General features: G+C 37.6%; 1 protein-coding gene across 2 annotated transcripts in view; it reads left to right on the forward strand.

Annotated features, from left to right (window-relative positions):
• Nucleotides 1–11,960, forward strand: part of dennd4c (DENN/MADD domain containing 4C) — a 122,626-nt gene extending 110,666 nt beyond the window's left edge. For both annotated transcript variants that reach the window (XM_067431569.1, XM_067431635.1), the window contains exons 28-34: nt 881–1,061; nt 1,159–1,269; nt 4,143–4,280; nt 6,667–6,784; nt 7,043–7,196; nt 9,826–9,890; nt 10,515–11,960. In XM_067431569.1, the coding sequence (XP_067287670.1) occupies nt 881–1,061; nt 1,159–1,269; nt 4,143–4,280; nt 6,667–6,784; nt 7,043–7,196; nt 9,826–9,890; nt 10,515–10,651 (904 nt within the window). In that variant the 3' untranslated portion in view covers nt 10,652–11,960. The remainder of the gene's footprint in view (nt 1–880; nt 1,062–1,158; nt 1,270–4,142; nt 4,281–6,666; nt 6,785–7,042; nt 7,197–9,825; nt 9,891–10,514) is intronic.
• Nucleotides 11,961–27,432: the final 15,472 nt, after the last annotated feature.

The raw sequence follows: 27,432 nt of genomic DNA on the forward strand, positions 1-27,432 counted from the left end.
ACAGCTGTCAAACAGGTTGCTTACGTCACATCTACGTCGTCAAGCTCAGTCTGAGCCTGCGCAGTTCGCTCAGCCATCAGGAAGTGACAGCTCCTTTACTGACTTTACTTAACGCCGTAGAAGTCAATGGGATAGCTCCGTCCATTTCTTTTACTGTCTATGATATTAGCTTTCTTTTTAGATATGTCATCAAGGCAAAAATGTCAATTATTCTCACAGTAGCTCCAGTTACTTTCTCTGGTTCTACGTGGGGCAACTGGGCACTGTCCATGTGCTTCAGTTCTGTTCAGAGCGATGCACATGTTAACAAATATGTGAATCAGATTGCAACACTTAGGGTTCATATGAACAGAACTTTCAGAATCTGAAATCAGATTAATAAACATGAGTGCATGTAAACATACCTAAATGAGATTTGTGTCAAGTAGACGTGCCAATATACAGTAATACAATATGTCAAGATAATAAACATGCATTTAAGTATTTAAATGGTTTCAACCGCTTTTCAATTTTTTGTATTTGCAATGGTGTTCATCGCAGCACCAAATAATTAAATATTTAATAGGCCATTTATTTTCAAACTTAAAATTTTTATATTTTAGTCTGAAGTCTGACTACATGCCATAGATGTTGATATATATTGAAATATTCTGATTCTTTATTATTGTTTGGTAAGACTTTACAATAAGGCTCCATTTGATAACATTAGTAAGTTCATTAGTTAAATATATTGGAGATATTTATGTGTTGTTTAACCACAGCTTAAATGTTGCTAGATTTTCAAATTAATTTTCCAATAAGTGTGTCAAATAAGAATGTTATTGGATAACCAATGATGTTTTTCTCAGATAAAATTATGAATTATGACTTTGCACTGTAGCTTTGTACCAGAGCCAGTACATTCAGACCCCCTGGGTCTCATAGAGAGACAAGCTGAGAAACGCAACACTTTAACCCGGAGCAACAGTGTGGGAGGCCCACTGCAGAGTCTGGACTTGATCCAAAGACCCAATCATGGCATATCCACCACAAGCCTGCCCAACAGCCTACAAGAGGTGGCGGTAAGTGAGCATCTTCTACTTTTAATATCCTTAATTTTTCAAGAATCATACTAATTGCTCACAGTTGTTTGATTAATTCTGTATTTTGTTGTTCCAGGACAATTTAGGTCAAAAGTGGCCCAACCCAAAACCGGTTTCTGTGCCGTATCTCAGTCCACTGGTCCTGCGCAAAGAGTTGGAGTCTCTGTTAGAGAATGAGGGGGATCAGGTATTCAAGCATGACTTTACTACAACTTTTTGATGGTTCAGTAAACATATGAAGATGTTACATTCATTAAATGTTTCCTTGCTTCCCTTTCCCGTGTTGAGTCTGTGGCAAAGAGCCCCAGATCGTAGCAAACTTACACTTTTCCACCAGAATGAAACCGGTGCTAATTCAGAGCCAGTGCTAGAACGAGTTTGGAGTTGGTTCGACTGACGAGCCTTCTAAGAACCGGTTTGTCTTTCCATAGGCTAGAGAGCCAGGTCTTACGTCACTGTATACATCTCGTCTTTCTCAGCAACTCTAGGGAGGCAGTGGGAAACACAAAGTCAAGTCAAGTCAGTTGGCTATCGTCACGTAAATAAACATCAGTAAACAACACAATCGTGTATACTGGCCTACAAAGGCAAAAGACCTTAACTCGCCAGATTCAGACCATGATTCAGATCGCCAATGTCACATGATTTCCGCAGTTTGGCAGCACACACGATCCGAATCATGAATCAATCCGCTGATTCATAACCGTTCAAATCTTTATTTGAAGATTGAAAACAAACACAGAAGAGAAGACATTGCTGAATAAAGTCTTAGTTCTTGTTATTTTTGGACCAAAATGTATTTCATGAGAATGCTTTGAGATTCTAATTAACTAACTGATGTCACAGATGGGATACTTTGATGCTGTTTTTATTACCTTTCTGGACATGGACAGTATAGTGTGCATACACTTGGATATGCTCTTAGACAAAATATAAAATTATCTTAAAGTCCCACTGAACCGAAAAGTAGCAAGTGAGTTTTCTTCAGTGCTGTGACGTATTTCCAAGTGAAACGCAATTTTGAAGAGAGGGCAGGGTTTACTTCAGTGCTTCTCCTCTCCATCTCGCGCTCATAGCAGACGAACGGTAAGGGGAGGGGTTACGCATTGTACAACGCAAGCCGTCAATATTGCAATCGAGCAGCTATTAGCTCGACTAGCTGCTAAATAAAAATGGCGTTCACAAAGTTTGTGTTCGTCTTGTTGGTCACGGTAACCCAACCCCAGTTGCTGACGCAATCGATTCTTACTTCTAGGCCAGCAATGATTTGGTGCTACTTATGAACCACTTTTCCTGGTTCGGAGCTGCTGCTTTGGGTGTGGAAAGACAAAGAACTGATTTGAAACTAGGCTCTGCAGGGTATCCGCGGGGTCTTGAAAAGTCTTAAAAGGTGATAAATCAATTTTGGGAAAATTAAGACCCTTATAAAGTATTAAAAAGTCTTATCATGGCTTCATAAAGTCTTAAATTTTGAAAGTATTTTGTTCAAGCTTTGTCAAGAGTTTGACTCCAAAAATTATTTATGAATATATTTCTTTTCATCCCCATAAGTATTAAAAAACAACATGGTGCTCAGTCTGAGATCGGCTCGGAGCGCGCGCACCAGGGATGGAAATTAGCAGGGTAAACTCGCTTCACCTACCGAGCTGTTTCACCTCTTTGTAAACTTTGTTCAATGCATGCGAGTGCTGCTGTATGTGCGCATATGACCAGTAGTTTTCTCCGTCATCACTCGCGTGAAGACGTGCTATGAGACTCGCGCGCGCTGAGAGAAGATCTGACGCTGTGCATCATCCGAGAGCGCCCGCTCGTCTCACAGTGCGCAAATATTGAGTTCTCTTTCAAGTCTTGCGCTTAAACGGACAAACTCACACAAGAAGTATGTCAACATGTCCATCTTGATGAGTATCCTAGCAGACATACTCTGAATATGCCTTAAGTGAACTGTATAGTATGCACAGTCGAGAAAGACGAGCATATCCCTGAATTAGGTCTTAAAGGCGCAGTAGCCTTTACTGCTGCTGAGTGATGTCCTTATATTCAGTTTGACATTAAACAATGCTTTTGATTGAATAGCTTTTGTAAGTTTAATAAGGATTAATCTTTCATTTAAACAGTTAAATATGCAGTTATTTTACATTTGATTACTTTATTCAAGTTCTGTACCTTTCTACAGGCCAGTAGGCCTGTACATTGTTATTTAATGTACACATGAGTGAGGTCGAGTTAAACATTCTAGTTTGAATTTTATTTTTCGGTTTTAGGCTTTGGTTTCTTCTTTTTTTTTTTCGGCCAAGAATTTTGATTTCGGTGCATCCCTACTGACAATGTTCTGCTCGGTGTGTTGTCAACACGCTTCAAAGATGCCAACACGAATAGTTTCATTCTTGGGACTAAAAACCATAAAACTGGAAGCCATAAAAGACCACAAATCATCGTGAAAATGTCAGTATTTCATTGAGACTTGAGATTAAATAAACTGCTTAAGTATTGTAGAGCTTGTATTATTAATTTGTTAAAAACAAAAAAGTGGCTGGTAAAAACATTGAGTGGTAGACTTTGAAAAAAGTTAATTTCCATCCCTGGCGCGCGCTGTCTACGGGTGACGTCATGTATTTTGCGAAATGCGCAGTTAGGTAATGTGTCGCCCTCCATACGTTGTAAAACAGATATGCAATATAAACAATACAAAATTGGCCTACGATAGAGATTTTAAGTCTACAATCTACTACAACTGTTTATTAAAGGTTTGTTGCCGATTAGAATTTGAAGTGCGATGAGGTCTTAAAATATTTTGAGAAGGTCTTTAAAAAGTCTTAAAAAGGTATTGAAATTAACTTCAGGATTCCTGCATATACCCTGCTCTGGCTCTGAACCAGCACCAACACTGCCTTGTTGGAAAAAGGGTAACTGTAAACTCTGTAAGTCTAGTTGTGTTAGGTGTGTACCAACAAGACAGAAAGCATGAAAGAAGTCTTCAACTAAAAGCCTGTTGTCCTGTAATGTGCTTGGCATTATTTATTTTTTGTTTTTGATTCATCCATTTCCATTATCTCTCAGGTAATCTATACCCATAAGTTCCTCAGTCAGCACCCCATTATCTTCTGGAACCTGGTGTGGTATTTCCGCCGTTTAGACCTGCCCAGCATTCTGCCTGGACTCATCCTCACCTCTGAACACTGCAACAATGGAGTACAGGTATCATCATTGGATAATTGCCATTTTCTGTCTTTGTTCAATTTTACTTTTTTAATTGTGACTTAAGAAATGATAATTTAAGGAGCTGAATATAACCGGTTTTATATATCCCCCCTTTTTGTTGTTGTCTTTCAATTTGCGCTGTGGGTTGTACCATTACCACAAGGGGTGGCAGCTTACTGTTTTACAGCATTTATGTAGGCTAACTGTTTTATAATGTGTGTAAAATGAGTAGTAGTTTGAAAGGCTTAAATGGAAGACAACCTTTTTTACACAAAGTGCCATCATGTGTATTGCTAATAACTGTGCTCAATTTAAAGCATGCTTGGACTGGCCATCAGGAACAGGCTAAATCAAATTGATTTAAAAAAAGGTGGCCCCACTCGGTTATATCTATTTATTTACTTGCACATTATTACTTATATTGTTCCATGTCTGATGCACACAAATGATTTTGGAATTTGCCATTCGATAATAAACTGAAACAAATCATGAAACTACTCTGGACTAGTCTTGCGGCATATCTTTTATTGTAATGAACTGTAAGTTAATGACTGCGCTAAATTTAAAGGGCTAGTTTACTTACTATCATTTACTCACCCTAGTGTTGTTCTAATGCAGTGTGCTGTTCTTTCTTTTTCAGATCACAAAAGCAGAAATGTACAAAAATGTGTCTTGCTCTCTTCCATATACAAACCCGATTCCAAAAAAGTTGGGTCACCGTACAAATTGTGAATAAAAAAAGGAGTGAAATTTATATTTTTTTCACAATAGAATATATAACATATCAAATGTTAAAAGTGAGACATTTTAAAATCTCATGTCAAATATTGGCTCATTCTGGATTTAATGAGAGCTACACATTCCAAAAATGTTTGGACAGGTAGCAATAAGAGATCGGAAAAGTTAAATGTACACATAAGGAACAGCTAGAGGACCAGTTTGCAAATTATACCAGTTTGCCAAATTTTGTAACATGTTTGGATATATAAAGAGCCTCTCAGAGTCAGAAGTCAAGAAGGGAAGAGGATCCCCAATTTCCCCAATGCTGCAGCAAAAAATAGTGGAGCAATATCATAAAGCAGTTTCTCAGAGAAAAATTGCAAAGAGTTTAAAGTTATCATCATCTACAGTGCATATTATCATCCATAGATTCAGAGAATCTGGAACAATATTTGTTTGTAAGGGTCAAGGATGAAAAAACATACTGGATGCCCGTGATCTTCGGGCCCTTAGACGGCACTGCATCAAATAAAGGAATGCTACTGTAATGGAAATCACAACATGGGCTCAGGAATACTTCCAGAAAACATTGTCTGTGAACACAATCCATTGTGCCATTTGCCATTGCCAGCTACAACTCTATAGGTCAAAAAAGAAGCCATATCTAAACATGATCCAGAAGTGCAGGCGTTTTCTCTGGGCCAAGGCTCATTTAAAATGGACCGTGGCAAAGTGGAAAACTGTTCTGTGGTCAGACAAATCAAATTTTGAAGTTCTTTTTGGAAAACTGGGATGCCATGTCATCCAGACTAAAGAGGACACGGACAAACTAAGTTGTTATCAGCACTCAGTTCAGAAGCCATCTGATGGTATGGGGTTGCATGAGTGTGTGTGGCATGGGCAGCTTACACATCTGGAAAGGCACTATCGGTGCTGAAAGGTATATCCAAGTTCTAGAACAACATATGCTCCCATCCAGACGTTGTCTCTTTCAGTGAAGACCTTGTATTTTCCAACATGACAATCCCAGACCACATACTGCATCAATTACAGCATCATGGCTGCGTAGAAGAAGAATCCGGGTATTGAAATGGCCAGCCTGCAATCCAGATCTTTCAACCATAGAAATAATTTGGCGCATTATAAAGAGGAAGATGCGACAAAGAAGACCTAAGACAGTTAAGCAACTCGAAGCCTGCATTAGACAAGAATGGGACAACATTCCAATTCCTAAACTTGAGCAACTTGTTTCCTCGTTCCCCTGATGTTTACAGACTGTTATAAAAAGAGGAGGGGATGCCACACAGTGGTAAACATGGCCTTGTCCCAACTTTTTTTGAGACGTTTTGATGCCATGAAATTTAAAATCAATTTATTTTTCATTAAAATTATAAATTTTCTCAGTTTAAACATTTTATATGTAATCTACAGTATGTTGTATTTTAAATAAAATATTGAAATTTGAAACTTCCACATCATTGCATTCTGTTTTATTCACAATTTGTACAGTGTCACAACCTTTTTGGAATCGGGTTTTTAATGAACCAAAAAGCATCAATCTTTAAAAAAGGCACAAAAGGATCACAGAATGGCTCGATCATTACATCATGCTTGATGAACTCAACTGCATAATAATGCTTCTTTCTCTGTTTTATTCCCATAGCTTCCACAGACATCTCTGTTTCAAGACAGTAAGCAGGTGTATGTGCAGCTGCTGTGGGACAATGTCAACTTGCATCAGGAGCCCACCGAGCCTCTTTATCAGCTCTGGAGGACCTTCTGTGAGTACAGCAGGGGAACTTGGAGAAGGTTTATTTATTCAGTTTTAGCATCAACACAGTAATCGATAAAGTACGATCGCTTGTTTTATTGCGTCACCTTCGCCTGTGTTTTGATCAGGAAATTCTGAACTCATTCAGAAGATGTGTAATTGCACCCCCTAGCGTATAACAGTGGAAACACAGAAAATTCTGTGTTTGACGGGGAAAGAGTTAAGCTACTCATGTATGACACTGAATGTAAGTGTCTTTGTTTTGCAGTGCAAAGAAAGGGAACTCTAGCCCCCACTGACCACCAGGAGACTCGAACTCTACTGAACAGCATTGTACGCAGCATTCAGACGAACGATGTTTATGGCCCCATCAACATGCTTCTTAGGGAGATCAAGAAACACCCAGAAGCTAAACGGCAGAGGTTGGACATGCATGCTATATCTTGTATATATAACCATTTTAGACATCATACTGTAAATGGTGCAGACTGATAGATAATTTACACACAATCTGTTAACAACAATCATATTGTTTAATACATGGCATGAGGCTGACTGACCTCTGTTGCTTCTGCAACCAATGGGTTTGCTTTCTTAACATTTCAATAATCGTATTCAGTGTTTGCTGTGAGCTAGTCCTGCATTGAATTGATTTCCAATAGTCATTTTTACCTTTATAAGGGCAATTTATGTGACTTCCTTTTTAAATGTTTCTTTTTTATGTGACTTCCTTTTTAAAAGTGTTGTCCTTTGTCAAATATTTAAACCAATTACTTCAAACAACATGAATATCAGCAAAAGTCATCTTTATGCTGGTGACATGGCATGTTTATTTACATTATATTTAACATAAAACAATGTTGCATAATTTTAAAAGCCTTTAGAAAGTATGTAAAATATAAAACTTTTTAAACAATCTTTGAAATAATAATAATTAATCTTAGGATACATTAAAAAAAATTGGTGGCATGAAGAACACGATTTTAATATTAAAACTAGAAATTAATTATAAATTATATAATAAACATACAGAAAGTGATAAAAAAGAATCTTCATCTTCAATGTGTGAGGTAATATACTTTATATATGCTCACAAAAACTTTAGTTTTTTCAAAAGTTCGAAATCAATCTCTTGATTACATCATATCTTCATTTTTGTTTATGATCAGAGAATCTGTGAGAGTACACAATGACTCAGCCATTATCACCGGATTTCTTCATCACTAGTGACTAATCTAAACGCCTCTAATTTGCCGTTGCATTATACACTTAACAGATGTGTGTGATTAGTAATAATGCTCAATGCTGCAAAAAACAATGCGTAAAAGCCATCTTGGAGGCAACATGAGCAGATCCTAATTAATGCTATAACCAATGCTTTTCATGCACTTTGACATTTCACTTTAATTGTGGCATTTGTGATACATTTAGTTTCATTTGCACAGGGGATATTATTATCTTGAATTTGATGACACTTCCAAAGCTGGAACATAAACCCATGCTTAGAATGAGCATATGCAGTTTGCTTGTTAAAGAAATATGAGCAGTTCTTTACAGGCCAGTACTTCTGTAATATTTCTATACAGTGTTTATATAAGTCAATGAGCTTGATCATGCAATAAGAAATAAATCTATTGCCACTGTGCGTATGCCACCATGCCTTTAGCGCTCTAATCATAACCTCCTTAGTTATAAGGTAAACGTATCAAAGCACTTTTTTGCGAGTAGCAGCCAACATTGCCTTGCCAATGGGCTAGATTTGTTGAAAATAAAATAATCGTACAGTATTTGCAGGTGCAATTTTAGTACTTATGAACCTATATGTGTGTGTTTTATGTTTAGAATGAATTCAAACAATATAGTAAATGTCAAGAATGTGAACCTGTGCTTACATTTTACTGTATATAGTGCTAGCACATATTTTAGGTTGTTACACATTAAACAGTGTGCTTTATTATTTATATAATTTAATTTATTACCCTTGCCATAAATAAAAAATTACATTTTTTTTTTTTATGTCATGCATGAGTGTATTTTTCATCAATATTGTGACCCACATTATTCAATATTGGTCACAAATACAAATGTTTTAATTTTAAAACCCTATGCATGGTTAATATTTAACACTTTATTTTTTATCGATCACCTTTACGCTAAACCAGTGATTCCCAATCCTGGTCCTGGAGTAACCCCAACACTGCATATTTTAGTCTACCTAATCAAACACCCATAAGTAAAAACTAGCCCACAAACCTCTGAGGACTTGATTAGGAAGGACACAGCCTCACTAGGATGCAGCCTTCCTTTTGAGAAGAACCGTATGTGTGTTAGAACGAACCCTGCCTTATACTGAGAACTGCACAGGACATGCAAAAATTAAATATTGTGTCTATTACTTGGTTGAGCAGTTTTTAGTCATGTATTCCTTTTGTTTTAGTTGAATTGTGAAAATGTTGTATTTATTCGTTCCCATTATGTAACTATGCCTAAAACAAAGGTTAAAGTAAAATGTGGTCACAATTTAACTAAAAGATGCTAAGTTTATGTAATTTTACCTTGTAAATTAGACATTTCAAGGTTTTCATTGAAGTCTGGGGACAGTTATATTTCTTAATTATTGCAAATTTGCATATAGAGTTCAGTGTTGTATTTCTTGGATAATTTGATGCAATGAAGAGTTTATAATCTAAACTAGTACTCTACAGTAAAAAGTAAGCACACTTCAAACATTGCCTACATTTTGTTGTAACAGTATAGTCAAATAATCTTGAAGCTGGACAAGAAGCTTGCACATTTCTATGATGGAGCAGCAAGATCTATACAAGCAGAAGTTTGCATATTAGATATAGTCCCCCAAGAGCCAAGACCATTAGCTTTGTCATATCCAAGCATGCTAAAACTATCCCAAGAGTAGAACTTAGGAAGCTTAATATGTCCTGTCGTTTGTGATCACCAAGATCTAACTCATTTGCAATAATTTTGTCATTATATGACATTATAATTTGTGTATGAGTATCTTTTTCTCTAATGAACTCTTCTCTTCTTGTCTAGGAGTATCTACAGGGAAATTTTGTTTCTGTCACTTGTTGCCTTAGGAAAGGAGAACATTGATATTGGTAAGTGAATGCTGTTTTATAATTTCACATGAAAGTGATTTCATTACAGTCATTAAATGTAATAAGTGCTTATTGGGTACGTCTCACAAAACATGTCAAGAACATGTTAAAACAAGTTAAAGTTAAAAGTTATGTTTGCATAAAGAACATGAAGTATATGTTTAGGACCATTAATTTAAACAGATTTTGTCTTTGTTTTTATTTATAGATTAAATTGGTCATTATGGAAATGATCCGAATGCGTCCGACTGTGTTTAATTTGCACATTGTCAGTCGAACACACATAGAACTTTCCACTCCCATCTGCGCTTTTTTGGAATTGCGCTCTCACACTACTTTGCCCTGTTTAGTGAATCTGGTCTTAAGTATTTATATCGCATGCTATCTGTTGCCTGACTAAATTTAAATAGTCCAACAATAAAATAAATAAAAAAAAAGATAATTTCCATTACTGGAAATAAGATGGATTTCTGCATTACAGTAATGAGAATTTAAAGGGACATTGTGCTTAATTGTCAAATATATCAAAAATTAATCTTAATGTCAAATTTCTGGCAAATATAGTCACATCCTTGTGAGATTCACTTCTTAACTATCTTTATGACTTTTATTTTTCCCTCACAGAAGCATTTAATCGTGAATACCGTCTTGCATACAATGAGCTCAGCGCAGAACAGCTTAAAGTCCTATCCCCCATTGACAGACCACCAAGCGACGGTGTGCAGTGGTGCCTCAAATGCTTTGGAGCCCCATTCATCTGATCTGCTCTTCTGACCCACAGTGACTGTAAAAGCCCAAGTCAAAGACAGGATTGTACAGTAATTTCTTTTGTTTGCACCATCACCTGAAATGGTACTTTTTATCATCTACCAGAATAAAAGCAAATTGGCTTCTTTTCTCTGAAATTCCTGAGAGTGTCATGGCACCAGCCATACAGCGGGTAGACACTGCATTTTACTGTCGGTCTTCAGATGTTGAACACTGCCTCTTTCTTGTGTGTGAGCCCTTTTCAAACTGCAGTGGAATTTAATGAAAGACTGAAATCTTCTTACTGTAAGATGTCTCTCTACACCGCCGTTCCCTCTGGCTTCTCTCTTCAGCTGACCTGTGGAAGGATTCTGTGGATATGGAGAGAGCATTCTGGAGAGGTGTCAGTGACAATGGTCTTATTTGATGTGCACTTTCAGAAATAGTTGCTTTATCGTTCTCCATTGTTACCATGTGTTTTTATATATATTTTTCTATATTGGGATATTTGAACTCTGTTCCCTTTCTGATGGATCTTTGGCTAGATTTCTAAGGAGTCTTAAACAAAGAGACATTCAATGTTAATGTAGGTTTTCAAGGTGAGAGGTTTGTGTGTGAGCGTGTGAGCGAGTTAGTGTGTATGTGCATGTACATTGGATAGACCACACCTTAAAGTTATGGAGACAATAAGAGAGGACAATCAGATGAATTCCAGAACATTCCAGAAAGCATCTCTAATGTCTTAAACAGAGGCTAGAATCAATATGAATGATGGAATAGTGATAAACTGTTGATTTGTTTCATAGAAATATGTACTTTAGACCTAAATGTAGGATAATTATATACTGTGGAATATAGTGTGACATACATCAGAAATGGAGAAGACGATTTATGAAGTAACACTTTATTAATGCATTCTCACCCATTTTTTAATGCTTTGGGGAAAGAAAAAAAAGACATAAAACAGTTTCATTATCTGTATTGGAAAAAAAAAACCTCTTTACCACAGAATAGAAAATGTCAATCGAACCTGAAACAAGAATATATCTCAACATATTTTTTAAACTTGTTTTTTAATCTGCTAGATGACTTCAGTTATGGAAAATTAGTGTCCATTAATTTTATTGGAATCTTTTTTTTTTTCTGGTCCCATTGTACAAGTGAATCCAAAGGATGTAAAAAATCTTCAAAAGTCACTGCCATTAATGAATGAATCAGTGAAATCGAAAGTTATTGTGCCTTGTTATCAAGTCAAGGTAGGAGACTTGTGGATTTGTAAAAATTAAAGATTAATTTACTACTAATAAATTAACCTGAACAATTGGTCTGCCTTTATCATTTTATTTTATTTATTTACTCTTTTCTTTCATTGAATGTATTTTTTGATAGTGTAAATTAAACATCATCCCTTTGTTTGTGGAACAAGCTATAGGTCCAGCAAGCTAACAAAGTATGTTAAATTACTACTGTCTTATCATTATCAATGAAATGTTATGTATGTGATGCATAATGAGACTCTTTTTTGTGTTTTCCCAAATTACAAAAGCTATAGAACAAAATAGCATACAAATCATCAATAGTTTGTCAATTATAATAACCCATAATATTCTATCGATCTATCTATCAGTAATATTTTGGTGAGGAGTCAATTTGGCAAAAGTCCCATAATTTAGGAGTTATTGTTTTTACTAGATGGATATATTGTGCAGGCTTATTATCTCATCCTTAGTCTTGTATGCTTGCATCGCATGGCCACATAAAATAGGCAAAACTAATGCACCAAACAAATGCAGAATTATAATCACCTGTAACTATCATTTAATTTCATCTGTTCAGCTGAAGTCTCACCCATAAACAGCAGTCTCATTCTCCATTAACTCTTATGTTATGTACAGACTAAACAACATTGTATTTGACGGACTATAATGAGCTTTAAAGTTGATATGAAATAGATATTCACCCTATCTATTTTCTAAATACTTACTATTAATCAAAGGCCTAAATATACTATGTACAATAATAAATAAATAAATTAAATAATCCTTACATATTATGAATGAGTAGAATTTTTTTAAATTTTATTTATGTATATGAATCACAAACTAGAGATCTGTTTCCTTGCTCCATTAAAACTTCCACAATGTAACCACAAATGCTCAAAATAATTAATTGGTTTGAGTAGGACAAACTTAAAAGTTTGTTCAGTCAAAAAGATCAAAGTACTTAGGGTTAGTTCACCCAAAAATGAAATGTATGCTATTAATGACTCGCCCTAATGTCGTTCCACACCCATAAGACCTCCGTTCATCTTCGGAAGATATTTTATATTTAGTCCGACAGCATATGCATATGTATGCACACTATACTGTCCATGGCCAGAAAGGGAATAAAAACATCATCAAAGTAGTCCATCTGTGACATCAGTTAAGTTAATTAGAATCTCTTGAAGCATCGAAAATACATGTTTGTCCAAAAATAACAAAAACTACGACTTTATTCAGCGTTGTCTTCTCTTCCGTGTTTGTTTTCAATCCTTAAATAAAGATTTGAACAGTTATGAATCAGCGTATTGATTTATGATTCGGATCGCCTGTCAAACTGCTGAATTCACATGACATTGGTGATACAAATCATGAATCAATGCGCAATTCATATCTCAAAAATTCGGGGGCATTGTAACTAGCTTAATAGTCAAAACTCTATTTAAGATGTCTGTAATGACATCATAGATATCTTCAATAGATGCGTCACACATGCGCGAAGGTAATTAGAGATATCTCTAATGTAATTTTGACTAGTCATAATTCGGTTTTAAGATATCTGAATTGTACCTGCTCCTAGTCAAGTCTGCTGGTGTGTAGAGATGTGACGGAGAGGAAATTCCCACCAGTTAGTCGACATTTGGATCTGGATGCATATAATAAAATCTCTCGAGCAAGCATGCATTTAGCACTGTGATTTTTACTCAACCATGTTGCAAAATGGACATGAAGTGTAATGTTTAATTAAAGCTGTGAGTAGCGATGACGGGCCCAAGCCGGTGGCACCGCCACCCTGGTGCCGCCTTCAGGGCAACTGTGCACAACAGGCAATATGCATTTAAACAGGAGCAGGTGCCGCTATGACCACAAGCCATACCCATTATGTCATTTAGGATATAATAGGTCACTTTCAATTATGTGCAAATGTATCATTTGCAGCTCAACAATTTTTAAGTTCAGAAGGTCAGTATTTAATTAAAGATATAGTATATTTATTTATTTTTGTTTTCTACTTATTTTCCACACTAAAGTGACCGCTATTTGTGATAGCCTATGATATGAAAAGGTTAAATTATGACAATCAAGAGACAAGGTGACACACACACAGAGTGAGAGAACCCCCCCCACACGCACACACACACATAGAGTGAGCCTGAGAGAGGGAGAGGTAGGGGGGAGGGGAACGACAGACAGAGAGAGGCAGAGTCTGATTCCGATTGACCCAGATTTGAAGCAAAAAAATCAAATCTAAACAGTGGGAGAAAGTTGTTTTTATTTCACTGTCTGAAAACATTGTTTTGCAATAACAACAGTTTTATCTTCAAAACGGTGTTCTCACAGACATATCCAACCTGGTTCATAACTAAGGCTATACTCTCCCACCTTCTTGTTATTCTATATCATTTGCTCTCATTCTCGTCCTCAAACCAAAGGCATTAATCTGCTTATTTTTAGGTTAAACAAACTTCATTGTTTGAAAAGGAAACTCAAATGTGTTTTTTCTATTGTTAGTAAAAAATGTTATAGAAATAAATAATGGATAATTCAGAGAACATTTTTTAGAGTCAAGAATTAATCTTCAAATACACAATGTTAAAGCAAACCAATATATTTATCATTCATTTTTAAATTCATTCAGGGTCAATAACCAAACATGCAATCATAATTTCATTAAAATCAAACAAGGTTTTTTTTTTTTTTTTTATGTTGACCGAGTTGACTTTAATATTTATCTAAAGGTCTTTTTATGTTTGTATTTACTCAATTATTAAACTAATTATATAAAACAATATTGTCAATGCCCTACAAATTACCTGGTTCTATACATTTATTTTTTATTGAAACCCAGAATATGTTTTTTTTTCTCCTTTAATGCTTGCCAAAGCACACAGCAATGAAAGAGCAATTTTTTCACCATCAAAATTAAGCTGGCACCATCCCCCTAAAAACAGACACTCACACTCACACTCATGTCTGGATCACTATCTTTCTGGGGACTCGCCATAGACGTAATGGTTTTTATACTGTACAAACCATATATTCTATCCCCCTACACTGCCCCTACCCCTAAACCTACCCATCACACGAAACATTCTGCATTTGTACATTTTCAAAAGAACTTATCCTGTATAATTTTTAAGCTTTTGTACCAATTGGGACCTCAATATAATTCCCCACAGTGACAGGAGTCCCCATGAGTCTGTGTGCATTCAGAGTGAAGTCCCCACCAGAATAGAAAAACATGTACACATACACACACACACACTCAGGGTGGAAGAGAGAGTTTCAAAAGTAACTCAATGCTTCCATCTATTGGTCAATGAAGGGAGAGCAGACTAAGAGGGATAAAGTGAAATTCATGAAATATATTAAATAAAATCTATATACTGATCTGAAAAATAGTACATTCATTTTAAACTCATCCAGGTTCAATTACATAAAATACAATCTTAATTTAAATTAAACATTGAATTGACAAGATATGAGACAATTTGTTTACATTTTTTGTGCTTTTTTTAATAATTTGCCATGGCAAAACCATTTGAGATGTCCATTATCCTTTCGCATTTTAGCATCTTCTGTATATATACTTCATGTTTTCCGAGTTTGGAGGAGATTGAATGAAACGTGTGTGAGGAGAACATTAAAAACTGAGAGCCTGTTTTTGTTTTTTAAAGATTGAAACCAAATTATCTGACTTCCTGTTGGTCAGAACTAATGACTGTATCAAAAAATACAAAAAGTACATTCATTTTAAAATTTATTACATTTTATTTTAAAATGTATTAATTCTGAGTTTGGTGACTGTAGGTAAAACTAGCCAAGTGTTTTATCTTTATACCTTTTTTCTCAAGGACTTATTAAACTAATTATATAAAACAATATTGTCAATGCCCTACAAAATTTCTTTAATTTTTTTTATTTTATTCAAACCCAGAATAAGATAATAAGCAGATAAATGCTTTTTGTTTGAGAACAAAAAAATCTGCCAGTGTGATAGAATAACAAGAACGTGGGAGTATAGCCTTATTTATGCACTGGGCACGTTTCTGGCTCTTTTGTATATATATAAAACAACTGTAGATAAAACAACCCCCCAGATTTTTTAAATATTAGGAATCCATTCATATGTCTATATCTGCCATGTTTTGACATTATACTGATGAACTTTAAAGTAAATTGGGTTAAAATAAGACAGTGAATAAAGGCATTTTTGAAAGTGACACACTTCCTGCTGCCAGTTGGTGCCAGTTGTTTAGCCCGATGAGATCTATAATGCTCCATTTACACTGCAGGTTTTGATGCACAATTCCGATTTGGTGACTATATCCGATTTTTTTGACGACCCGCTTGCATCATCTTTTAAAAAGCAACCCGTATCCGATATTTGCATTTACACTGTACACTGGCAAAACAGCCCAAGACGTTCTTAACCGGTGAAAGGAAGTAAAACGACTCGATATGCAATGGACAAAATGATTGCATAATGTTTTGCTGTCTGCACTGTTCCACACATCTCTAAAAGTCAGCAAAACATTTCTCTCTTAAGGCGGAGAAAAAGAGGAGGGCTCTTGACGGGGTTGCCAGGTTTAAACAAAAAAAAAATGCCCAATTGCAACTCAAAACTGTGTTAAAGTAGCCCAATTCCGCATGAAAACCGCTGACTTGGCAACACTGGATCGCAGTTTGTGTCCACCTGAGTTGACATCATTCGCCTCCGTCCTTTTTTCAATGATGTACGACTCACATTTACTGGGTAATATCCGATTTGAGATTTATCCGACATTGTGCCACATGAGAGGAAAAAATCGGAATTGGGTCACTTGAACCATGCAGTGTAAATGGGGCCTAAGTGTACCAAGTTTCACACATCTACGTGCAAGTGTGTTTAATATATAGACCCAGTTTTTCAAGGGGGCGCTGTTGAGCCCCCCTGCCACGCTCGGGTAAAAGGCTTGTTGGCTGCGCATTCCGATGCGTGTGCAAAGTTTCAAGAGGTTTCGAGCACGTTAAGGGCCCCAAAAATGGCCAAAAGGCAAAAGAAAAATAATACTTAAAGCTGCGAACAGCAATGACGGGCCCAAGCCAGTGACACCGCCACCCCGGTGGCATCAGCTTAACTGTGCACAGCAGGCAATAGGCATTTAATATGGGAAAAAATAAAAGGACTAAGTCATTTGAATTCACCTCATTAACTGCAGCACTTGGTGCTGCAATGACCAGGAACCACAACATCTATGAGATCAATTACATTTTATTCATTAATTTTTTGTCAGATGATGTTAAATGTCAATTTCAAATGAGGGCAGAATATCGTGCTGATGTTGTATTAGCATTACACTTCTCTTTATGTGTTTTTGATCTTATGCAGCAAAAAGCATGCTTGTTTTTATTTCAATATGTGTGGCATTTATTTTTTTAATAAAAACATAAAGCCAAATAAAAGAAACAGCAACAATGATTTTAATATCAGTGTCAGGTAAGAGTAATATGAATGCATACATTTTATGGAAATTTATTATAAACAGCCACTTTTATAAAATCCATTTGAATTCTATCAATAAATAATTAGTTTAAAGACGTGTCATACGTGATTTTTGCAAACACAGCACATGACCTTCTTTAAAGCCCATGTTATAGAAAACACACACACACACCCTGCTCTGATTTTATTTTATTTTTTATTATAATAATAAATTAGCACTGTCTGAATGAATAAATCTGTGAAATAAATCACAGATGTCAGGTGACAAAAATTGTAACTCAAATTTAATTTAGAAAACTTCTCTCAATAGTGATATATAGTGTCATAGTTTAATTTCAAATGTTGAGTTATCATTTACTGCAATATGAGTTTAAATCAATTAAATGTATTAGGATATAATAGGTCACGTTCAATTATGTGCAAATGCATTTTTTGCAGCTCAAAATTTTGTAAGTTCAGAAGGCCAGTATTTAATTAAAGATATAATATATAATATTATTATAATTATATATATATATATATATATATATATATATATATATATATATATATATATATATATATATATATATTAATTATTATTATTATTATTTATTTATTATATTTATTTATTTATTTTATTATTATTTATATTATAAACTGTTAGGGGTTAACAGCTTATGACCCAGGACCAGTAGTGAAGAAATGAAGACAGAGTCAGGATTGCAATTAATTAAAAGAAAAATTTACTTAAGAATAGTTTGCAGTTTCAAAAGCAGAAGCCAGCTTCAAGTCTCACAAGGAGTTCGTAGGCCGTGCTCCCTCTCTCACCGTCTCGTTGCCTCGCCCTATCGTACATCCGATTGTCCCAACAGTTATACTGTTTTCAAGGTCTTATCCACGTCATTACTGCAATGTGGATGGTTGGCACAGAGACAATGCACAGTCATGGTAAATTTTCACTCGAGTCAGTTAATCTGATGCACGTTTCCACTGACCTGTTACTTGTTGACGCTTTCACCCCAGAATCAGGCCCGTAGGGACCTTCCAGATCTGGAGCAGGCGCCAGCTTGCCCAGAACAACAAGTCCACCCATCTCTTAGGGTGCCCATTGTACACCATTCTAAACTATAGCATAGAATATTGCGCACATACACAGATACACAGTCTCTCCAAGGTTGGAGCTGATTAAGCTCCAGTTCTAACCAGTTCTTACCAAAACATACTGATAACATGTGCTTTCTTTCAGTGAGAGGGACACGCAATAGTACAGGCAATATTCATCTTGAGTCTTTAGTGTTTCAGTAAAAGGAAATATAAAAGGAATAAAACAATAAATTAAATGAAAGACAAATCCATATTTCATATCTGGAAGCCCGGGGTAAGTGAGCAAACGCTGTTACTGCACTCCTGACATGTTAGGGGTGTGTGATACCTCCAAAATCCAAACACATGACCTTGTTGCCAGTGTTTAGTGACACATCACACATCTCTAGGCCAGACCCTCAGTCACTTCTCAGAGACCAAATATACACTTTAGAAAACAAGAAACTAAAAGCAAAATCATAACTGGATAGAATCATTATAAATTATAAAATCATTATAAAATGAGATTTTCCCTTACGCAATACTCGTTCCTTCTCTCAGGGAACTGGGGTTACGAAAGAAACGAGTATGTTTATATTGGAATAATATTTCACAATATTACTGTTTTTGTTTGTATTTTTAATCAAATAAATGCAGGCTTGGTGAGCAGAAGATACTTCTTTTAAACATTAAAAATCTTACTGACCCCAAACTTTTGAACTGTAGTGTGTGTGTAGTATAATTGGAAGCTGCCAAACAGTGAGAAACTCCAGAAAGACTGTGGCAGTTGCCACGAATACAGGCATCTGCCAGAAGAAACTCTGGCAGCTGACAGAAGAAGTCCATGGCAGCTGCCGAAGCTACCGGAAGTGGCACTGCGACCTGCCGCTGCCAGGATTTGCGCTTGCTCTTGCTCCTGCTCTAAGATTACTGCGACAAAAACTTTTTTTTTTCTGTGTAATAACTAGCATGGATTAATTGTTCACTCTAAGACACGTAATGTGTGCTCACAAAGTAAATAGGGTCAATTTTGACCAATTTTAGAACCGATCGCCGATGATCAGCGCAAGATGCATGCCGATTAGAAATGTGTCCGAGGGCGGTCCGCCTTGCTCTGATGTCATGCTGATGTATGTCAAAAATCTTGCGAGCGAGCGTAAGGCGGATGTGTCGGATTCTGCAGTCGAGCGCAGGTGCTCTCCACCGACTGCGCTGACCAAAAGCATGATGGGAAACGACTTGCTGATGACACAGCTTAATGCTTATTGGTTTAAACAACCGTGATGTAAGGTTGTTTTTTTTTTATATATTTGATTTTATATATTTGATTTTGTTTTTATGTGTATAAATTATGTGTGCATATTCTCAAACTCTCGGACAGTGTGATCTTTCTTTGGGTTATAACATGTATGTAATTAAAGTAAAAATGCTTGATAAACAGGTCTTTCGAATGGAAATAAATAACAAAAACTTTGGGTGTCTTGTTCAGAATATTTATTTTCATACAAAAGCAACAGAACTTAAATTACATCCAGTTTATCAGCAACAGTGTGAATCCAGCCATATCCGAAACTGATCTCTCAGGTGTCTGATCCACTACGAGAAGAGAGAACTGTCCGGCTTGCCTGCACTTTTTTCACTCCTCCCCTCACTTTATTTCAGGCGAGGCAAGGCGCATCTCAAACAAGCCTAATGAAACGAATGGATTCAAAATGTTAACGCATCCAAGTTTGCACGAATAGCGCTATTTATTCGCGTCACTCGTGTCTGGTGTGAACGCAGCATAACTGTTATGTGGGGCGGAAAATGGTGGCCTGAAGTTGACATCTTGGGTGAATCAGTCCTTGAACATTTCTCTATTTACTTGTAAATTTCAGTGCATTTCGTTTAATATTGCATTTTTTACTGTAAGCACTATTTGATCAGTTAGGGGAACGTTTCGATATACTTTTGTTTTTATTTATCTTTTTATTTTTGTCTCTGTGAAGTTTACGTTGACAGTTTAACTGATAGCACGGCTCTTTGTTCGTAGTTTTTCTTTTCTTTTCTTGTTTTTCTTGTCAGTGCCGTGAATGCACTTTCAGAAGAACTTTTTGGACTATGACAAAAGACAAAAAACGCTAAAATAAATCAATGGAGTCATCATTAAGCCTCGGTGATTGTGTTATGGTGGACTGTGAATCAGACTCAGGCGCACTCATTCCACTAGCCTACCTGAAACTCTGCTGAAGGAACCAACGCATTAAGAGAATCAGGAGTGAGGATGTTGGCCAGGATGACCTGCAGTCCTCTTTGGCCATGGTAATTATAACATCTCTCAAGTCGGTCATTAATGAAAGTGCCGACATCTTTGATAAAGGAATCGAAGAAGTGAAAATGTCAGTCAAATTTCTGACGGAGGAAATAAAGGATGTGAAAGGAAAAGTGGAGCGAGTTGATAAATGGGTCACAACTGCGGAAAAAAGATTCGGTGAGCTGGAGAACAAAGTACAGGATCTTTCTAGATACCCGAGGAGCCTTTACGGTTTACCCGAACAACCAGGAGAAAACACCAGACAGAAAGTATTGGAGATTTGTGAGGCTGTTGTCCCGTCCTCTGCTGGCAAAGCTCAGGAGTTTATCGATGTGGTACACCGTTTGGGGAAAGTGAGGAGCGAGAATGCTCAGTCTGCCGTTCAAAAACCTCAAGGGATTATTTTACAATTCACAATGCGTCACTTTCGCGACGCGCTCTGGAAAGCTTCAAAGAACTCTCCTTATCTGGCAAAACACCATTTATGGTTCGCAGAAGATCTGTCCCCCGAAGATCGAGAGCAGCTCAACAAACTTTGGCCACTAAATAAGAAAGCTCGGCAACAAGGACGCTGCGCTTACTTTGTTGGTCCAAAGGCGTATATTGATGGTAAAGAACTTTCTCTACAGCAGGGGCGTCGCACCCGTGGGGGATGTGAAGAGCTGTATGGGAATCGGGAACGGGCCAATCGATGACAGCCTGTGACTTAGCGGAATCCATACTAACCCCCTCTGCAGAAACGATGGAACCAAGAAACGTTACAGACTCAGAATGAAATTCACATTTCTCAGCCTTGACAAACAGGCGATTCTCTAAAAGACGCTGTAACACGTATCGAACATGTTGGATATGCTCCTGGAGCGAGGACGAGAAAATGAGGATATCGTCTAAGTACACAAAGACGAAGACATTTAGTACATCTCTCAACACGTCATTTACTAGTGCCTGAAAAACTGCGGGAGCGTTTACCAGCCCGAAAGGAAGGACACGATATTCAAAGTGGCCTAGAGGGGTATTGAACGCCGTCTTCCACTCATCTCCCTCCTTTATGCGCACTAAATGATATGCATTGTGGAGATCCAGTTTCGTGAAGATCTTCGTGCCCTGCAAGTTCTCAAAGGCTGACGACATCAGTGGTAAAGGATACCGGTTCTTAATGGTGATGTCGTTCAGCCCTCGATAATCAATGCAGGGACGCAGCGAGCCGTCCTTCTTCACGAAAAATAACCCCGCCCCGGCAGGAGAGGAGGACTGGACAATAGTACTGGCGGACAGGGACTCAGACAAATACTTCTCTAGCGCTTCGCGCTCAGGAGCAGATAGGGAATACAACCTCCCGCGAGGTGGGGTGGTACCCGGGCGAAAATTGATGCTACAATCGTATGGTCGATGGGGAGGAAGAGAGGTGGCCCGTGAACGACTGAACACTGCTCGCAGATCGTGGTACTCCTCAGTAACCCTAGCGAGATCAATAGACTCCTCCTGAAAGATAGAGATAGAGGAGACAGCAGGGACAGCAGACACAAGACACTTGACATGACACGGTAAACTCCAAGATAAAATAGACCCCTTCACCCAATTAATCTGGGGATTATGCTGTTGTAACCAAGGGTGACCCAGAACGACAGGGGCAAGTGGGGAATGAAAAATAAAAAAGGAAATAGTCTCTTGGTGATTACCAGAAATGGTGAGACTCACTGTTACAGTCTCTTGATGAATGTTAGACAGCACACGACCATCTAAGGCAATGGCGGTGGGGGGATCAGACAGTTCCCGTAAGGAAATACCATGTTCCATAGCCCAGCTCTCATCCATGAAGTTCCCCTCAGCGCCAGAGTCAATAAGGGCAGCACAGGGAAATGATGAGCCTCGCCAGCGCACGACAGCATCAAACATAGTGCCGTTCTTGTGAAGTGGGGAGATGGGGGTCGCGCTCACCAGTACTCCCCGAACTAATGGCGAGCTCTTGCTTTTACTGGACAGGAAGCAGCGTAATGATCCAAGCCGCCACAGTACAGGCAGAGACCTTCCTGCATCCGCCGTTGTTGTTCGGTAGACGAGATCCGTGTTCTCCCCAGCTGCATGGGTTCAGGACCGGAACTAGACTCAGAAAAGGGTGCGGCGGAAGGATACATCGGCTACTCGAGGCTGTTACTGCGAGCATGCCGACGCAGATCAAAACGCTTATCAAGGCGGATCGCCAGCTCCGCCAGTTGGTTAAACTGGGAAGGAATCTCCCGTGCAAAAATCTCGTCCTTAAGCTCGTCATTTAACCCGTCCAGGAAACGTGCAGAAAGAGCGGGTTCGTTCCATTCACAGGTAGCGGCCAAAGTCTGAAACTCAATGGCAAAGTCAGTAGCTGAACGCTTACCCTGGCGCAAGGCGGCGAGCTGCCGAGAAGCCTCCTTTCCGAAGACGGAGCGATCAAACACCCTTATAATAATAATAATAATAATAATAGATTTTATTTATAATGCACTTTTCATTCCGAAGAATCTCAAAGTGCAGAACAACCGAGAAGCAGAACATCCCAACATCATGCCGGACGCCGACGACGAGAGCCCGGATGACGCTAGCCCGGTGCAAACTTCAGCCACCATGCAGCCCAAGCCCAAGGGAGACCACCAGTGAGCACCCGCGGCGAGAAACATCAAATGTCCTCCAAACCAGAAACCAACCGCAGCAATTCAAACGTAAACATTAGAGAAGCGGTTGAAAACGGCGAAACGACGAACAACGACCTCTCAGTGGCTGCCAGCAATCAGCAACAGTCCCAATTGTAGCTCTGACTGTTAGACTAGTCACAAACATAAGGAAATAAAATAAAATGTAAATCTAATAGTACATTAACATGATTTGTTGTGGGTGGAGAAGCGGTGAACAGACAACGCCAGCGTCCTCTCCCCCACGTTGCCTAGCAACTCAACTCCCTTATCATCTCCTCCTTAAAGGAAGCAAATTGCTGACAGCACATGGAATCAGCCTCCCAGAGAGCCGTTCCCCAGTCGCGAGCCCGTCCCATGAGGAGAGAGACAACGAAGGCAACCTTGGAACGTTCCTCCGCATAGGTGGTAGACTGAAGAGAGAACACCACCTCGCATTGTGTTAAAAAGGCACGACATCCAGAGGGCTCACCTTAATAACAGGGGGGATTATTGATCCGAGGCTCTGCGGAGCTGCGTGACCCGTTTGCCGACTGCCCCAGGCGCAACTGGTGGAGCTGACTCGTGAGTTCGGTAACTTGGGCTGCCAGGCTCTCCACCGCATGCTTGGTGACAGAGAGCTCCTCCTCGTGCTTGCCCAGCAGAGCACCTTGCATCTCAACAGGAGCGCGGAACGGCGTCTCCCTTGCTGGGTCCATCGTGGCCAGATTATTCTGTCAGAGATTGTAGAAAGGACCCAAATGCAAAGGTGCAGAACAGAAATGTTTATTAAGTCACTAAAGGAACTTAGGCAGAGAGCCGATCACAGCACGGGTGATGCAGATCTGGAGCATAACAGGAACAAACAAAGGAATACGGTCCTTAGAAACGGGCCGAAGTCTTGAGCTCGTAGCGGGAAGGCCGTGGCGAGCGAAACCACCCCAAACACAGCACTCAGCACCACAGAGAGCGTCCAGAGAGTACTCACGTACAGCAGGGGACTGGACAGAAACACAGGTGAGACCAACACGAACAGACACTGGACAAAACGACCAGACTAGACAGGACAAACGAGAGATCAGCACTAGATCGAGATGCATTCAATAATAATCTGGCAAAGAAGCCACAAACACGAGTCACTAAATAGCCAGAGAGAAGTATGCAAAGAGGAACAGGTGCGCTCTCAGTCAGAGAGTGCGCTGATTGTGATAGCACACAGCTGAGAGAGAGAGAAGCCAAACCTAACTCATGACATGTACTTTATAACAGAGCCTCGATTGGGTGCGGGATTGTTTTGTTCCCTAAAGTTCCGCAGTCACAACGCAATGATTACCATACATCTTAAATCAAACCTAAACAATTACACTAACGTACATGTGCAGAATACACATACTTAATGTGTATTAACACTTAACAAATGCTTAAAATAACCCTAAATGCAAAATAACAAGACCAATTAAAGATAGAGTTATTTTCAAGCACAAACAAAACATTTAAAGTTAAAAAGTAGGCTAATTTATACAGTATAAACTTGTGAAAATGAAAGTATTAAATACAATAATATTTGTTCATATCATATTTGTTTTATTTCTGTAATGTGTTTTTAAGTCACGTTATAATATTTTTTTGAACAGCTTGTGATTTACAATGGTTACTATTAACTGTGGTCTTTTTTGTTGTTATTTTTTGCGGGTGCTGTGAATAATATTAAAACCAGACCAAAAATCGTAATTATAAAAATAAATCATAATAATTGTGCCGTAAAATAACGGTAATCTACTGGCAGCTGTGGTTCCAGCAATGTACTGTTTATTTACAGCCCTCTACTGTTTATATACAGCTCTCCTTTTTACAGTATGTTACCGTAATAATACCATGAAAGGTAACGTTTCATTTGGAAATCTGATCGCTTCAAACAGTTCTCATTTTAAAACAAGTATTTATACGGTGTTTGTACTGTAAACTTGTTTCATTTAAGTCATTTCACACTTGTAAGGTGTAGTAATGAAAGAATAAAGAAACTTAACGACTTTAACTTCAATCTTTGCAGTTCATTGTGAGCAATAGCACACACATATGTGATAAATTACTCAACAAACAGCTCATAGCTGCATCAGCAAACACAGTCACTGCCGTTAAATAAAGCATTAGGCAGCATATCATCAATGTTTCTCTGCTCATCCTGGACTGAAGCACAGGTTCTACTCTTCAGCACAATGGTAACCCACAAAACTAATGAATTCAACTAAAAGATCTCTTCTAGATCATCTTGTGCAACAACACATAAAGACAGGTCATTTTAATATTTAACCTTATCAGTTACTGACTTTGCACAACTTTTTTCTATTAACTTGCACTAAAATTCAATGAAAATATCTTAAATCATCTGGTAAATCTGAGTGTTAAGTTTTACAGTATATTACTGTTTTCCTTGATTTAACGGTTGAGCTCTGATTCCAGTAAATTGCCGTTTTTTTACAGAACTTTTCCGTAAATTAATTTACAGTTGCTTACTGTTAATTTACGATTCCCTCTGTGGGTTTTTTCATCTAACCCATTTAACCCATTTAACCCCACAACAAAATCTTCAGTTTTAAATGAACACTGAAGAGTGTACACACTCTTCGTTAGATAAATTGAAGCATTATTGAAGTTCATGAGATAATTAAGAGATTAATTAAGTTATAACTGAGAACACTTGTTAATAAGAATCACTGAAGGACAGATAAACACAAAAACAACAACTGACTTCAGCCACAGCTTTACATGAAATCAACTGAAGATAAAAGACATTAAATCTCTGAAGATCTCATCAGAGGATTAAACAACTCCACAAAGAGCATTGCCAGCTTCACAAATTACTAACCAGACTGACTTTATTTCTGTCAGACGACTACAGAAGCTCTTATTGAGAATTATCAGATATTTAGGTGTTGATGTTTAATTGAAAATATTTGGCCACCCTTATCGTGATCAGTGTTTGCTTCACTGGGGCTCTTGGCCCTTGACTTTGTAAAAAAATAGGTTTTCTTTGTCTGCTATAACTGTGTTTCTTAGACACATTTGTTGTAGCAAAAAAAAAAAAAAAAAAAAAGTGGTCAGAAGTTATTGGTTATTTTTTTCTCGTAATGGGATGCTTAGTTTGTTTATCTCGTCTAGTGTCTCTTCTCTAAACAAACCCATTCTTTTAAAAACACATATTTACCCTTATTTTATGTTACCAAACCGGGACACTTCTGAAATTATCAACCACTGATTAGGAGTTATGAATGATTTATAAACTCATGATTTAAAAAAAAAAAAAAAAATGTTTGCTCTCTGCTGTCATTTAGACTCACATAGACATGAAGAATCAGCATATGAATCTCAACAATGGTGACAATCAATTAAAAAAACGAACAGATAAACTCTGAACATCACAAAACACTACTTAAAGTCAACACAACAACAGCACCAAAAATAAAGGCAAATAGTAAGAATTAAAGAAAATAACCAGGCTATTCAGCAGCATAATTTATTCGTGCCGCAATATATCCTGGGAGTTTTGAGTGTCACCATGGTTGAGATTCATATGCCGATTCTTGATGTCATGTGAGTCAGATTGATTCAGATGTTTTGACCACAAGCTAGTCCCATGCTCTTCAAATTATCTGGTTGTTACAACACTGATGTTATGAATTTATAGGGTTCAAAAAATGAAGCATTACCCATATGTTTATAGATAAGACTAGTAAATTATTAGTGAATTAGACGATTATTAAATAGTCAACATAATCTACTCATGGATTTTTCTCAGCTTTGCTTGCTATAACAAATGGATTGAAAACACACCATTACAGCAGCGAGAGAAAAACTAATTTTATTGTGTCAATGTTCAAGAGGCCAACTATAGCTAACACTGATCACCATAATGGTAACGTCAGAAGAAACAACCAAACATCATCTGTTAATTCTCAATAAGAGCTCCTGTAGTCGTCTGACAGAAATAAAGTAATTCTGGTTAGTAATGTGTGAAGCTGGTAATGCTGTTTGTGGAGTTGTTTAATCC

The sequence above is a fragment of the Pseudorasbora parva genome, chromosome 1, assembly GCF_024679245.1.
Source record: "Pseudorasbora parva isolate DD20220531a chromosome 1, ASM2467924v1, whole genome shotgun sequence".
In the NCBI taxonomy this organism is placed as follows: domain Eukaryota; kingdom Metazoa; phylum Chordata; class Actinopteri; order Cypriniformes; family Gobionidae; genus Pseudorasbora; species Pseudorasbora parva.